This window comes from Erpetoichthys calabaricus, chromosome 8 (genome assembly GCF_900747795.2).
Source record: "Erpetoichthys calabaricus chromosome 8, fErpCal1.3, whole genome shotgun sequence".
Classification (NCBI taxonomy): Eukaryota; Metazoa; Chordata; class Cladistia; order Polypteriformes; family Polypteridae; genus Erpetoichthys; species Erpetoichthys calabaricus.
This window is the reverse complement of record NC_041401.2, coordinates 2,016,628-2,031,078: the sequence shown is the minus strand read 5'-3', so window position 1 is coordinate 2,031,078 and position 14,451 is coordinate 2,016,628. Positions and strand designations below refer to the sequence as shown.

The window sequence follows — 14,451 nt, the reverse complement described above, 5'->3', positions numbered from 1 at the left end:
GCACCAAGTGCCAGGGTAGATGAAAATGAAATCTAGTGTCTGTTGTTTTAAACAAAAAGAAAGTAGTGTGGGCAGAGCCCTAGTTGGGTATCATCTATAAACTGCATCAGCTTGATTATATTTTTATTGAGATTATTAATGTAAATATTAATGTACATTAAAGAACGGGGCCTCTGCGCTGACCCCTACTGGACACTACTTTTAATGTAACCTAACTCTTCTCTACTCTTCTCCTCACCATCACTCTTTGCTGTGTTTGTGCCAGTTTTGTGCCTACCAACACCCCATGCCTTGAATTCCCACTTCTGTACATTGAGAGGATGTCCCACCTGCACACGTACGTCCCTCTTAACAGTGTAAGATTAGGGGACTACAGGGCTCGGCTACTTCACCTTTACATGTGGTTTGACTGACCATAATCACAAGAGGCCCGCATTATGTGCGGGTTAGACATCCACAGTTTTGATCCACCATGGTTCAAAATTATTAAAAATTAAAAAAACAAATCCTGAATATTCTTCAAGAAGAACATTTGAAATTCCCACGTGCAGTGCTGTGCGTTAAATACGCAGAAGGCTGATGCTGCCGAGTCACGGCACACCCAAGCCCAGCCAAGTCCGAGTCCTACTGTGTCAGTGTTCGTGTTTGCTTTGTGCATTCAGTCGGCTTTATGCTTTTATCGACAGTTGTGGCCAGAAGTTTGGAGAAGGACACCAGTGTTGGTTTTCACAAAGTTCACTGCTTTAGTGTTTTTAGATCTTTTTGTCAGACTAGGGAGCTCTGCCCGCTGCTCACTTTGCTTGCCATCCCCCATGTGGGCGCTACGCGCTGGCCACTCCGCGGCTCTGCCACTTACGTATGGGGAAGCGGATGTATGATTTATACAGATTGTTATTTTAATGGGAATTGTTACGTGTGCATAATAGATAATAACTATTTCACATTACAGCGAGTAATTAACCAAAAAATAGTAAAACATAATAAATTGATGTTTCATGCTGCGTTACACGTTTTTGTTCTGTTTGGCTTTGAAATTAACATGCAAATACTTTTTAAACTTACACTTTTACTGTAAAACTTCAGTACAAACAATATTTGGAATTAACTTTTCGTCTATCACGTTGAATTTTGATTCCATGTTTGGACATTCATTGTGACAACACAACGTATAACTGCCCGTGAGAGAATTTCTCTCTAATAAATAAACCAACTTTTTTGAATGTTTGTCCCTGTGATTTGTTAATTGTCATAGCAAAAGCTATTCTAACAGGAAACTAAAAACGTTTTAATACGAATGGCATATCAAGATCTCCTTTGGTGTCTCATGTTAAGATGTACTACATGACCTTGCTTTGTCGCCTGTTAATATTTTACATGTCAGAATTGATCAACCAATTTTGAATACAACTAATCTTGTCCTATTGCATAGCCCATCACTCAGACATTAAATTACGCAATAACATTATGATACATCCTTCTTTCTACAGTAATTCAGCCGGTGGGAGACCCGACGGTGTTAATGGTTATAGATATTCTACCTGATATTGTAAGTTGATGTTTTCATCTTCCACACCATCACCACCAACTGTTTTAGTCTATAGATATGCATTTAACCAATTTAATCATAAAAATTTGTAAGAGTTGAGAGTGCAGGAAGCGTGTCTGACAAAGTCATTCACATGAATGAGAGGTGAGAGGACCACAGGCGTGGGCCATTAACCTGGAATGATTGAGAGGAGGACAGGACTTGGAAAATCTCTTGCCAATAGTCTTGTCTCATCCCAAGATTTGCTTTTCTAACAGAGAGATGTTTCTATGGTATGCTGAATTACAAGCAGTTCAGGGGGGGTATTTTTCGTACGTGGATTACTCGTTTAGCCAGATTTAATTGTTGACGATTTGGCCTGATCCTGGATCTGTTGGTTTTTCGAAACTCTTGCTGGATGTGTTGTCATCGCAGCACATCCAACTCCTCAGACCTGCTCGGAGCAGGTTTGTTCTATGTAAACAAGGAGTAGCTCACACACTTAATCAGTGTCCGTGCGTGGAATTCATTCAGTCATGGCTTCACCGTTCATGAATGAGCGACCAATTGATATTGGTGCGCAAATTATAAGAAGAGAATTTTATTGCTCCCAGAGGAAATTCTTTTCAAAAGATACTGCTTTAGCTGAGGGGGTATATTGTACCTGCGATGGGTTGGCACCCTGCCCGGGATTGGTTCCTGCTGTGTGCCCTGTGTTGGCTGGGATTGGCTCCAGCAGACCCCCGTGACCCTGTGTTCAGATTCAGCGGGTTGGAAAATGGATGGATGGTATATTGTACCTCAAAGATTTATTAGCACCTTATATTCGAAGTCAAACTAGGCAAAGTCGGGCTTTCACAACCACATAGACAGTAGGCATTGCTTTTGAGGTTTTTTGCAAGCGGCACTTTCTTATATACTGTAGGCGATGCAGGAAATCTCTCTAAAAGTGCAGTTTGCCAGGCAATTCGTAAAGTCTGTTTGGCTCTGAAATATTTCCTTCGGGTTTTCATAGTGCTTCCTGGACACCTGCATGTGCAGACAATAAAAGAGGTGTTTCATGCCATTGCAGGTAGGTAATACACAGGCAAAAACACCCACAGTTCCATGAAGAATCTCACAATCAGCCTAACATTCTCATTACCCAGAATTTCCAAATGTGATTGGGGCACATGGGACTGATCAGAGTGGAGTTTGATCAAACATTATTTGGAAAATGTACCTCTCCTCCTGATGAATAATCAGACACAGTGTCTTCATCAAATATTTGACCTTTGTCAATATCTCGTTGGTCAGACACAGGTTCTAGGGATATGACATTCCCTGCAACTGACCAAACAAAAAGAGGGCTGTATGGAACATACCTATGGCACACATTGAGGACAAATATCTGCAATGACCATCCTTTACCTGAAATGAAGTGACCACTGCATCCTGCCACTGGTTCTGAGGAGGAGCTTCCCCCTGGAATGCCCTCAGAAACAGGTTGACGGGCATTTTGCTGGAGAGCCAACTCTTCTGCAGGGGTTAGGTCTGGACCGCGTGGACCTCCAGCTGTTTTTTGTTTGTCTGCCTTCTTATTAGCTTTAAAATGAATGTTCTTTACATTATATATGATTCTTTATGTCAACAATTCTTTAAATAGTTATATACCAATATTTACCAGTTTGAAGTATATTCTTGTACTTCACTTTAACCTGTTCCCATGTTCTCCTTGTGCTCACGTTTGATCTGGAATTATGACATATTAAATAATAATTAATCTGACACATAGGAAATGAAACGCTGCTTTCAGTAAGTACAATGCACACTACTTAGCGTTTAATTTGACGGCCACTTTTTGCCAGCCGTCTTTTCTGGTTTGGGCTGCTTTTGCAGTGTTACCCCTTGTGCATATTAAATCTTGAAATTCTTCATGCCCTTCAAATAAAAGGTCCTGCTCCGCTTGTGTGAAAGAAAAAAAAAATACGCCCGTTCTTTCGTCATTTTGTTACAGCCTATCAAAGACTTGCTGATCATGTTTTCTAGACTCAATATATATGGGCTTTTCACTCAGCGCAGGCGCACGCAATCATCTCGGATGATTAGATCCAGCTAAACTAATCTACTACACGGCTGTGTTTGAAAAATCGACTTATCCCGGATGAGTTTCACTGGCATTAACTAATCCAAGATCAGGCATCTGATCTCGGATGATTTAAGCGACGTACGGAAAATACCCCCCAGAAGTTTCAAAGGCTTTTATGGACAATGACATGAAGTTTATGTGGCACAGAGTCCATATCTGCAGTGTTGGCCCTCTTTCTTTTTCAAGACCTCCGCAATTCGCCCCAGCAGGCTGTCAATCAACTTCTGGGCCCAATCCTGACTGATGGCAGCCCATTCTTGCATAGTCAGTGCTTGGAGTTTGTCACAATTGGTGGGTTTTTGTTTGTCCACCCTCCATATGACCACAAGTTCTCTGTGGAGTTTCCTGGCCATGGACCCCAAATTTCCAGTAGCAATGGCGTCACATGACCATCAAGGCTTCCACGCATTTTACCCATAAGGCATTTCCTATACTTCAGTCGGTCACATGTTGGATCATATTCACATCTCCTCCAAACTGCTTCAGGGTCCACATGGTACCGTGCGGAGACCACTGTTTCTAAAGGGTCTCAGTCCAGTTGTTTTGGTCTGCACCAGAGGGCAATTGACGTGTTCACATTTAACTAAACAAATCCCAACTAGGAGTGGAAATCACTCCAGAGTCTTAAACAACGGGTCGAAACGCCTTTAAAAACGGTACACGCACAACCAACACAAGTACCAGTGAATCGGGGAAAGCCAAGCAGCTGATTAGGCTCAGGGTCTCGCAGACTCTCTCGTGATTTTCGTTATTAAAAAAAAAAATCACCTGTGATTAAGGCAAATCAAACCACATTCAGAGGTGGTGAGAAACAAATGGCAGCCCCCTTTGCAACTGATGACTAAATCTACGCTACACCTCAAGAGTGACAAAGATGGGACGTACCTAAGTGCACGATGTGGACACTGTAGGCACGTTAGCTTTGACACTAAGTAGTAAAAGTAATGTGAAGAGTCCAAAATGAACTTCACTTACCCATATTTACAGGTCTAAAGACAGCAGACATGTGAAATAAGAGAAACTGAATTGTGGCTACTTGCTGTATGTTCATGTAGTGGGCCACTGGAGAGTAAATGAGAACTGAATTGAAGCACATATCGGTACAGTAGGCCTTTGGCAGAGCTGGCCCTTCTCCTGTGGGGTCTCCTCGATGAGACGTGTCGTTTGTATGGCGTGCGGAGTTGCGTGTAATTTTCATGTCCTCTTCTAGTTGTCCAGTTACATGCATTCTATAACAAAGCTGTGCTTGGTATGCAAAGTAGCGATTTGTGAACAACTCTTCAGTGAATCATGGGAATCGATTCCGTAGCGCTCAAGAGGAGTGATGCCGAGTGACGCTGTTCAGACGGTTAAATTGCATCTGCCACTGGTTTGGTTCTTAGATTCTCCTTCACTTCACTTAAGATTCTTTCTAGTTAGAACTAAATCAATCGTTATCATCAAACGAGAACTCTGACATTGATCGTTCTCTCGTTCATCATCCATGTACTATACAATAGGAACACGTATATTAGAGTGTTTTCTACAATTCACTATCACAGTTGTTTTAAACAGAATAAATAAACATAATTTTAAACTAAGATGTTTATGTCCTTTAGCACATTCAACAAATTAGTTGCACAAAACTGAATCTTTTAAAAAGACGATTCTAATTTCTAACAATTATTTGCTTTCAACTTCACTTTAGTGCAAACTTTTTACGGCTCACTGAATGCACCAAGCGTGTATTATTCACTAATTCTTTCAAGGCAGTCATTACCCAAGAACGAGTTGCACAATTCACATTCATTTAATTTGCGAACAAGTCACACAATCCCATTCCTTTGATTTGTGAACTTAATCATTACCTAAGTAATGTGGTTCTCATTCGTTTTATTTGCAAAGTGAATCACTGGATCATTCATTACCTGAGGACGAGTCGCACAATTCTTGCTCACATTACGATTCTCTAACATAGTTCCTTATTTTAATTACACATCCATCCATTTTCAAACCCGCTGAATCCGAACACAGGGTCACAGGGGTCTGCTGGAGCCAATCCCAGCCAACACAGGGCACAAGGCAGGAACTAATCCCGGGCAGGGTGCCAACCCACCGCAGGACACACACAAACACACCCACACACCAAGCACACACTAGGGCCAATTTAGAATCGCCAATCCACCTAACCAGCATGTCTTTGGACTGTGGGAGGAAACCGGAGCGCCTGGAGGAAACCCACGCAGACACGGGGAGAACATGCAAACTCCACGCAGGGAGGCCCTGGGAAGCGAACCCGGGTCCCCAGGTCTCCCAACTGCGAGGCAGCAGCGCTACCCACTGCGCCACCATGCCGCCCTTAATTACACATTTTCACTATAATAGTCGTGTTTTGTGCTTTCAGAGAGGTTAATATTACAATATGTATTACCTGCATGTTTATTATGTACCATGTATACTCGCATTTAAGGTCTCCCGCATATTGATTTTTACCGTATAATTTCTGGTATTTTATAATGTCGGTCGTATAAGTTGAATGCGAAAAACTCCTGCTATTGGTCCAAGAGATTACGATATGCTAATGCCCACCTGAGAGAGTAACCTACATGACCACACAGTGATACCCAAACTATTCTGAAGTGACGTTTGCACTGTTTTGTGTTTTTTGTATCTCACACCCTCATACACAATCCCTTATCTATGATGGAGCGTTCGATCAGAAGAAAATATGAAACTGCTTTTAAAGTGGCAAAAGAAATTGGTAACTGTGCTGCTGAAACGAAACTCGATGTGTCTGAGAAACTGATGTGAGATTGGAGGAGGCAAGAAGATGTAAATAAAAATGTAACGTTGCATTCTTGAACAGGTGTGTAAGTCAGAGTCTGATTTTATGATCAAATTTTCAGGTTTCATGACCTGACTTACACGAGTATATACGGTAGTTTAATAAATGTAATGAATTTGTGAAAAGATCCCTCCAGAATTTTTTTTTCCTTTAATTATGGATGAATCAAATAAATAATTATCTGGGTAGCTTGAAAGAACTCAATCGGTAAGTGAATCAAAATGCCCATTTGTAATACAAACCACATCATTAGTCCACAAACACAGCCGTTGTTGACCCCCCCCCATGATGATTTTTCCTGGTATTAAGAGTTTCTGCCCAAAACCGGCACTTGATGATATGCCCAGACTGTGTTCATTGTTCTGTTCTGATTTGCTTTAACGTTTTCTGCGTAAGACACAACCAAACAAACTGGAGATTAAAACCAGGCACCTAATCGCCTCCTGACTCATTACAAACCAAACGGACCGAGGGTGATGAGGCAGAGGGTACAGAAGTGCCCCCCCCCCAGGGCATTGGCTATTGACTTCCCATCATCTCTTCTGCTTTAGACTTAAACGTTAAGCTTGAATAAAAGAGATTTCATGACGTTGGGAGCAGGCGTCTCTCAAATGGGGGGGGTCACCTTTCCCTTTTACTCCCCCGGTACCGGTCCTTCCCTGGGGTCGACGCTAAGACTCAAAGCTGACATGTTTTCTTGCTGCTTTTTATATATATATATTTTTTTTTTTTTTACAGATGACCCTTCTGGAGAAAGTCGGCCCGCTTCTGGAGAGAAGATCAAGAAACGTGTCAAGACCCCTTACTCTCTAAAGCGCTGGCGTCCCTCCACTTGGGTGATATCGACCGAGGCCATGGACGGTAGTGAGGTGAACAACAATGGCAGCGGAGTGCAGGGGCGGGCAGGCCGCTCCAAGTCTGGCATGGCAGTCTACCTGGTCGACGGAGGGCCCGGTACTGCCACCCTACCCACGGACACTGGCACCACGTGCCTATAGAGCGCCTCAGAGACTCGCTTCATGTAGAGTTGAGCTATGCAGCAATTTGGCTTTCGATGCTTCCATTTTGGTTATTCCTTTTTTTTTTTTTTTTTGTTTTTCTCTCTCTTTTTGTTTGAGGAGCTTTTTTGCACTTTTTATTTAGGTATCTTTATAGCACATGTAAGACTGGAGCCATGGTCTTAAAAGCGGAAAGACGGCTAGTTGGACCGGAAGCGGGCTTTTGTTGAGAGAGGGGTGGGGTGGGGTGGGGTTTGAGCTTCTTTCGTCTCATGTATTCACTTCCTGTCCCGCATCTGTGAGCGCACCTCTGTGTTCTGTTTGAAACGTGCAATAGACTTTAGCTTTGCTGTGCTTTTGTTTTCCGCTTCCAGATGTCGTCTTTCGTTGCTTATTTTGTATTTTTGTTTTTATTTTTTACAGCACTTGTAAGCGGGCTCGCCCTTTGCTGCCCGTCGGCCGTCACGATTGAGACAATCCTCCGCTGCCTGGCAACCTATCCAAAAGTGTGCGCTTGACGCTGGCGGCTCACTACTGGAGTGAGAGCAATTGCACTTTTTGCCAGTTTTTTCGCTGGGGCGTATGGCCTTCCATTGGCCCTCATGGCGTCCCCCACCTTGGCCCCACGGTGGCCGTTTTGAAATTGGTGGGAGGGAGGTGCGACCAAGCTGCTCCCAGGCCTGCCGCACCCTGAGGTGTGGCATCCATCTTTTTTTTTTTTTTTTTTTGGTTCCTCTGCTTGCCAAGTGGACTGGCGCAGCGATTCCATGTTGACCACCCCCCCCCCCCTTCCCCGTCCAGTGGCCCCTCGTATCCAGGAAACGCCGCCAGCATGCGAGGCGCACTTTCTGATTGGACGTGTCTTTTCTGTCCACGCATGTAAGTACGTGCTTCGGTTACGCAGACGTCTCGAAGGACTGGATGAGAACCTGAAGTGAGTGACTAAGTGGTTTGTTAAGAAGCAGCAGCCGCAGCAGCTTGCTGTTCAATTGTGCATTATTCCACTGATTAAAGACTATATCACTGATGGAGCGTCTGTGCCTCGTGTGTTTGAGAAGACCCTGCAGTCGAATGGGGGTTGGATTTTTAGGGGGGGGTGTGGGTTGGAGTTGGGGACCAGTTAAAGCTCAGTAGAACAACTGCACCTTCCCATGGGTCTCATCTGGGGAGTCAGGCTGACCTTCCTTACAAACATGGCGGTGTGGATGCCAGGGCACCAAGCATCGAATGCCATTCATTAGTCCCACTTCCTGTAATCCGTTTCTAATGAGACCGCATGTTAGGGGAAAGAAGAAAAACAATCCGCTCCAGGGTTCTCGAACTCCATGCCCGAGTATTTAGGTTCTTAGTGCCCATTACTCTGATGCAGAGACTGGCATCTTCCTGCTCTGTTTATTGCAGCTCTTTAGTTTAGACAGTTAAAATGCTTCCTGACACACAAGTGCGTCACAGCTCTGATATCCTGACAGCATCCAAAGTGACAGAGCCGATCCAAAGCAGACCTTAACGATAAAAACATCAACATGGCATTAATAGTGGCAAACATGGATGGCAAAACGCTTTGCTGAGTCCTGTGGATCCATGGGGTACTCACCTTTGGGCCCCTGTGTATACCTCCAACAGAATCACAAAATCCATAATGTACCTGATCCAGGGACCTTGAATAAAGATCAGAGGTGTCAGAGTCTGATCCTGGAGGGCTGCTGGGGCCGCAGATTTTCATTTGGCTATAGACTTGTTTTGTCTTAATTTTAATTAGATGAAGTCAGCGTGACCCAACAACAACAACATGAGGCTTTACGGTGGCTTTTGGGTCTACTAGAGTACGAGGGTGTTGTACCGTGTTAGCCATTATGGGTGTAGTGACAGGTCAAGCAAAATGACACCTTTTATTAGCTAACTAGAAGGATTACAATATGCCAGCTTTCGAGGCAACTCAGGCCCCTAAACTCCTGTAGATAGAGAGCCACCTAGTGGGTAGATGAGGTACGGCATGCAAACATCTGGTTGAGGATGGCAACACCAAGGGCATTTCCTTCAGTATCTGCCGCATAAATTCGTCAGATCCAGTTAGGATTACAGAAATGTTACTGATATTTCACAGCTTCATTAGAGAAAGGTCTGCTTGTCTAACCAGGACTTCTGTCAAGCACTGCTGTCCTGTCACCCAAGCGCTCACACATTCAGACTGCAGCTGATATCCTGACTGACTCTTGTGTCACAAACTCACTCCCTGGACAGTTAGACGGACGCACTTGCAACCAGTCGACTTCTTAAGGCTTTTTAAATTTCTGGCCTGTATGTTCATCTAGCAGATGGCAACAAGCCTCTTGGCGTTCACATGTTTTTAGTTCCGTGCCCTTACTGTTGGCAGTTTCACATATTAAATGCCACACGGTGGACATGAATACATCCCACAGCATAAAGACATTCTTTTTTTTTTATTTATTTATATATATATATATATAAATTTTTAAATCTTTGCCGTCTTTCACATTCTTTTGACTTTCTATGACCATATCAAAAGCCAAAGTCCCCTCATTGAACACAAAGAATGTACAGTGGGTAGCATACTGAAGCCCAGACTGGAGGGCTGCTGCTCGTTGTTTCTGAAAGAAAGCTCCGAGGATTTAAGCTCTGCAAAGACAGAACATTTCCTCGATCGTATCTTCTGTCATGTATTATTATTGTGGTGAAGATTAGTATTTACTAGCCGGACTGGTCAACTATGGACTCAGAGTTCAAATCTAAGCACAGAAGCCTCGTCTAATTGAAACCAATCCAACAGAATGGAGTGGCAGCCCGCTACACCTATGACGCCACTCCCGATGCGCCCATTCCAAGGCAGTTATCATTGGTACAAATAAAGTGCACTGCACCTTTCTTTCCAACAGGTGGTGCATAAAGCTAACAATGCGGCCTAACAAAAGCATTTTTTTAAATTGAAAAACCACAGGAGATAAAAAAAACACCGATAGAGGAAGCACTAAGCTCACTGGAGCCCATTAACTGTTAGATGTGTGATCTGCACCTCTGCTCCTGGGTGGGCAGTTGTGCCCCCTTTACAGCTGTTCATAGAATTTAGTGTTGATTTACACCATTTCCTCCTGCTCCTCTTTTACTATGTTGCAGGCAGATCACCAGAATGTTTAGTGGGCTTGAATGAAAGTCATACCCCCTTTTATCCTCCTTGTGATTTCCTATACTTTTATCTATTTAGATTTTACTTATTAAGTTATACTGGTGTTTGTATTCAGTTTCCACACTTGTATGCTGTTTGCTACATGATTTGCTATTGGATAACAACATTAGAATGAGAAATGCACAGCAGTTTAATGCTACATGCATTACCAAATGCATTCCAACAGATGGTGCCTCTTGCTAATTGTGCTGATGTGTAAACCTGTCGCAGAACACAGGACAATGTTGACTCTCTAAGCTGTAACACTGAACACACCAAACACGTTGGACTTGATGGACAGACAGACTAAGATTTTAATTGTACATTTGACTGATCTCCAGATCCAAAGTGACTTCCAAGTTTCAGATACACTACATCTACCTACAGATATGTTACAGCTGGAGCGCAGGCAGGCTAAGTGACCTGCACAGGGTGACACGGCAAGTCGCAGGTTTGAATTGAAGTTCCATGCCAGTGCGAGGGAAGCTGGGCTTGTCTAAACGTTTCAGAAGTAAAAAGACATGGCAGGGGGGCTCCAGGTGGTGTGTGCGCGAACTCTTGAGGGTCTCCTTGTGTGGCCTCACAAGCCCGCTTTCCTGATTAGAAACATTCTCGCCACAGGCCAGCGTTCTCATTGAAGGGAAGCTTTAGAATTGTATTTGGAAAAATAAATGGTGTCGCCTAAAAGAACTGGATGATAAAACGATGAATCGCCTTCCTCTTTGTATCTGTGTTGTGCCAGAATGGCGACGCTTGAACCACTTTAAAAACCGGGCTGCTGTAAATGAGCTCCGGCTTTGCATTAACCCCTTCTGCTGGGCAAGCAGCAAGTGTCCACCCATAGTGTCCCTGAGCTTAACACCAAGAGGCTGGCTGAGCTAAACTGGAGCAGGATGGTTGGTGGTGGTGTAATCTACCGATGAAGGTGATGGCACTCGCCTGTCAAACACTTACACTGCCTCCATAAAAGACGGCCAACTTCTGACACTCATTATAACCGAGGTCAGGCCCAGCTGTTGTGCCCTCTTCTGCTGCCCACCTGGCATACTCACCAACTGGTAACTGAAAATTGTGTGGTGATCCCAAAGTTATGGAGCCAGCATGGTGGTCAACGGCCAGGCAGACTTAGGGTGGCCACATTTGAACTGTTTTTTCCCAGTAGGTCGTTGAACCCCAGGGTTTTATTGTGATGGGATTGTTGGCAACGCTGGCTTTCGTCTGCATTTTCCTCCCAAGTCGCCTGTCCAGATTTTGCATTACTGTGCTGCCTTCTGCTAGACTTTAGCTTCCCGTCCCCCTGAATTAGGTGAATTGTGACCGTTCCATAATGCGTCTTCTACATTCCACCATTGTACGCGTGGATCGGTGTTGTTGTTTTATATGTGGAAATCCGCTTTGGTGCTCTGCTGCTGACTTCTTTTAAGAATAAGATATAAACTGCACTTGCTGTCCATCCTAAGCAGCTCTTGACACTGAGCTTTGGTTTACCCATTCGTCCCTTCACCCCCTCACCCCAATGAAGCCTTTTCTGATTTTCATGTACTTATTTTTGACATTTGCCTGACTCTGTACAGACTGCTTTGGTTTTTTTGGACTGACCGAGTATTGCCTGTTAGGAGAGAACCTGATGCTCGTCATTAGTTCATCCAATTACACACCTACTCCCGGCAAGAATGAACCCCGAATGACATGTCAGACAACTGCTGCCCACACTCACTCCAAGTCACCACTCAACCTAACCCGCATACCCCTGGCAGACTTCACATGATTGGCGAACACTTTGCCTCCCCAAACTGTTAATCAGCCCTCCGTTTACAGAAACCACAGACTCGACCAGGAGAGTAGGACTTCAGGGACCTTCGAAACCCACCAATTAGGTGGCTGTGATACGATAGGATAGGACAGGACAGGAGTGTTCTCCTCAAGATTCGGTTTGGGGGTATTGCAGGACTCGGTCACACCAGTCAGTCTGTGTGTCCTCACAATATGCAGAACCAGAGATGAACCCAAGCAAACACGGGCTGAATATTCAGACGATAAGCCATTTGAGATACACAGCTGCACTAACCACTGTGCCACCACAGTGCCACAAACCTAACCAACGTTTTTTTTTGTATAGCGCCTTTCACGGACCGTCCAAATAATTAGCCAAACAATCTTAACCTCTAATCTGTGTTTTGAAGATTTGTATCTGGTAGATTATAAGGTGTTGGTGTAAGCAACTCAGTATTCCACCTGTAACATTTTGAATGCACTTTTTGTTTGGGAATATAGGATGGAATAATGCATGGAAAGCACCAAATCACCATGAGCTTACCAATACAAAGACGTACATCTGTGTTTAAAACACTCGACCCCAACTGAGGGCTGAAATGTCTGTTTTTTTTTTTTTAAGAACCCATTTTATATTTTTTTGTAATTACTCTGTGCACACCAAAGTTTTCCAGAAGGACGCTGAGCTCTAAGCCTTAACGACTGGACCTCGAGCTGAGCGGCGTTAGTTAAGGACCTGCCTGTTTAGGCCACAGGCTTCCACGTTCAGCCCAGCTTGGCTGTCGGTTTTCATCCCAAACAATTTCTGCTTTTTTTTTTTGGTCTCCTACCTGATCAGGGAAGCTGTTGTCTCCCAGTTTTTATTTCTATCAGCTCAGAAATTACAAACTGGTTATGCTAAAATTGTATGGAATGAAGTAAGAGTTTATTATACAGCGTAGATTTTTTGCTCATTTTGCTTTTCACAACTTGGTTCTTTCTTTTTCTTCTTCAGATGTTCTGTTAAACGCCAGTGGTTTTCAAGTTCTGTGCTTGGGGCACAAAATTAGCCAATCAGAGTGCCATTCTTACTGCTAGTTGGTGTCGCTGTTTACTTACGTGGCCTACAAATCGATCTGACCTGTTCAGAAATATCGGTACTCTTTGCCGTGGCTTTAAATGCTTATGTTTCCTTTGCCAGTTTTGAATTGACCTTCTTCTGTGGAGTTTCCTGCCTTACTTGTATCCAAATGCTGATGAGTGCACTGGTCTTTCAAAGGAAAAAAGAAATGACAATAGCAACAACAATAAGAACAGCAATAGCAATGTTTTTTTTTTGTTCTTTATTTTGCCTTATACAATTTCTTGTATTAGAAATTTGTTAGTTTTCGCATACCCCTTGGGGACAGAGCACAGGGTCAGCCATTGTACAGCCAGCGCCCCTGGAGCAGTTACAGGTTAAGGGCCTTGCTCAAGGGCCCAGCAGAGTAGGATCTCTTTTGGCAGTGACGGGGATTCAAACCGGCAACCTTCGGGATACCAGCGCAGATCCTTAGCCTCGGAGCCACCACTCCACATGTTTCACTGCTGTTGAGGTGTTCTTATAGATCTGAGGGTGCAGAGCCCGTATCTGGCTAACGAATCCCTCAATCACATGAAATTGAAAATTTAAAACAAAAATACTATTTTAGAGAGAGAAAAAAAAACAAATTACTATAACTGGAAAAAATGATAAATGACACCTCCAGTTGTTTTCAATGTAATTATTACTCACAAAGAGGAGTCACTTGGTAGTTTCCTCTATTATCCTGCTGCAGGGTGTTCATGGTGTCTGCTCACGTAGATTCACTCCACTGTCCACATCCATTTGATGAACGGTGGCCTGCTGGACCCTCTCCCCATGTTCATCTAAGGGGGGTGAGCGTGCAGGAAATGGATTTTTAAAGACTTGTCACACAGATGAGCCCCTCAGCCCATTCCTCATAGTCTGCCACCTTTTGTATTCCCAAGATATCAGTAGGCACTTCTTTAAAACTCAAATGA

The 14,451-nt window shown here is 43.8% G+C and overlaps 1 protein-coding gene across 2 annotated transcripts in view; it reads left to right on the top strand.

The window, feature by feature from the left end:
* bmpr2b (bone morphogenetic protein receptor, type II b (serine/threonine kinase)) overlaps positions 1 to 8,502 on the top strand; it is an 88,282-nt gene extending 79,780 nt beyond the window's left edge. For both annotated transcript variants that reach the window (XM_028806164.2, XM_028806165.2), the window contains exon 17: positions 7,216 to 8,502. In XM_028806164.2, coding sequence (XP_028661997.2) covers positions 7,216 to 7,475 — 260 coding nt within the window. In that variant the 3' untranslated portion in view covers positions 7,476 to 8,502. The remainder of the gene's footprint in view (positions 1 to 7,215) is intronic.
* The last annotated feature ends 5,949 nt before the right edge of the window (positions 8,503 to 14,451 follow it).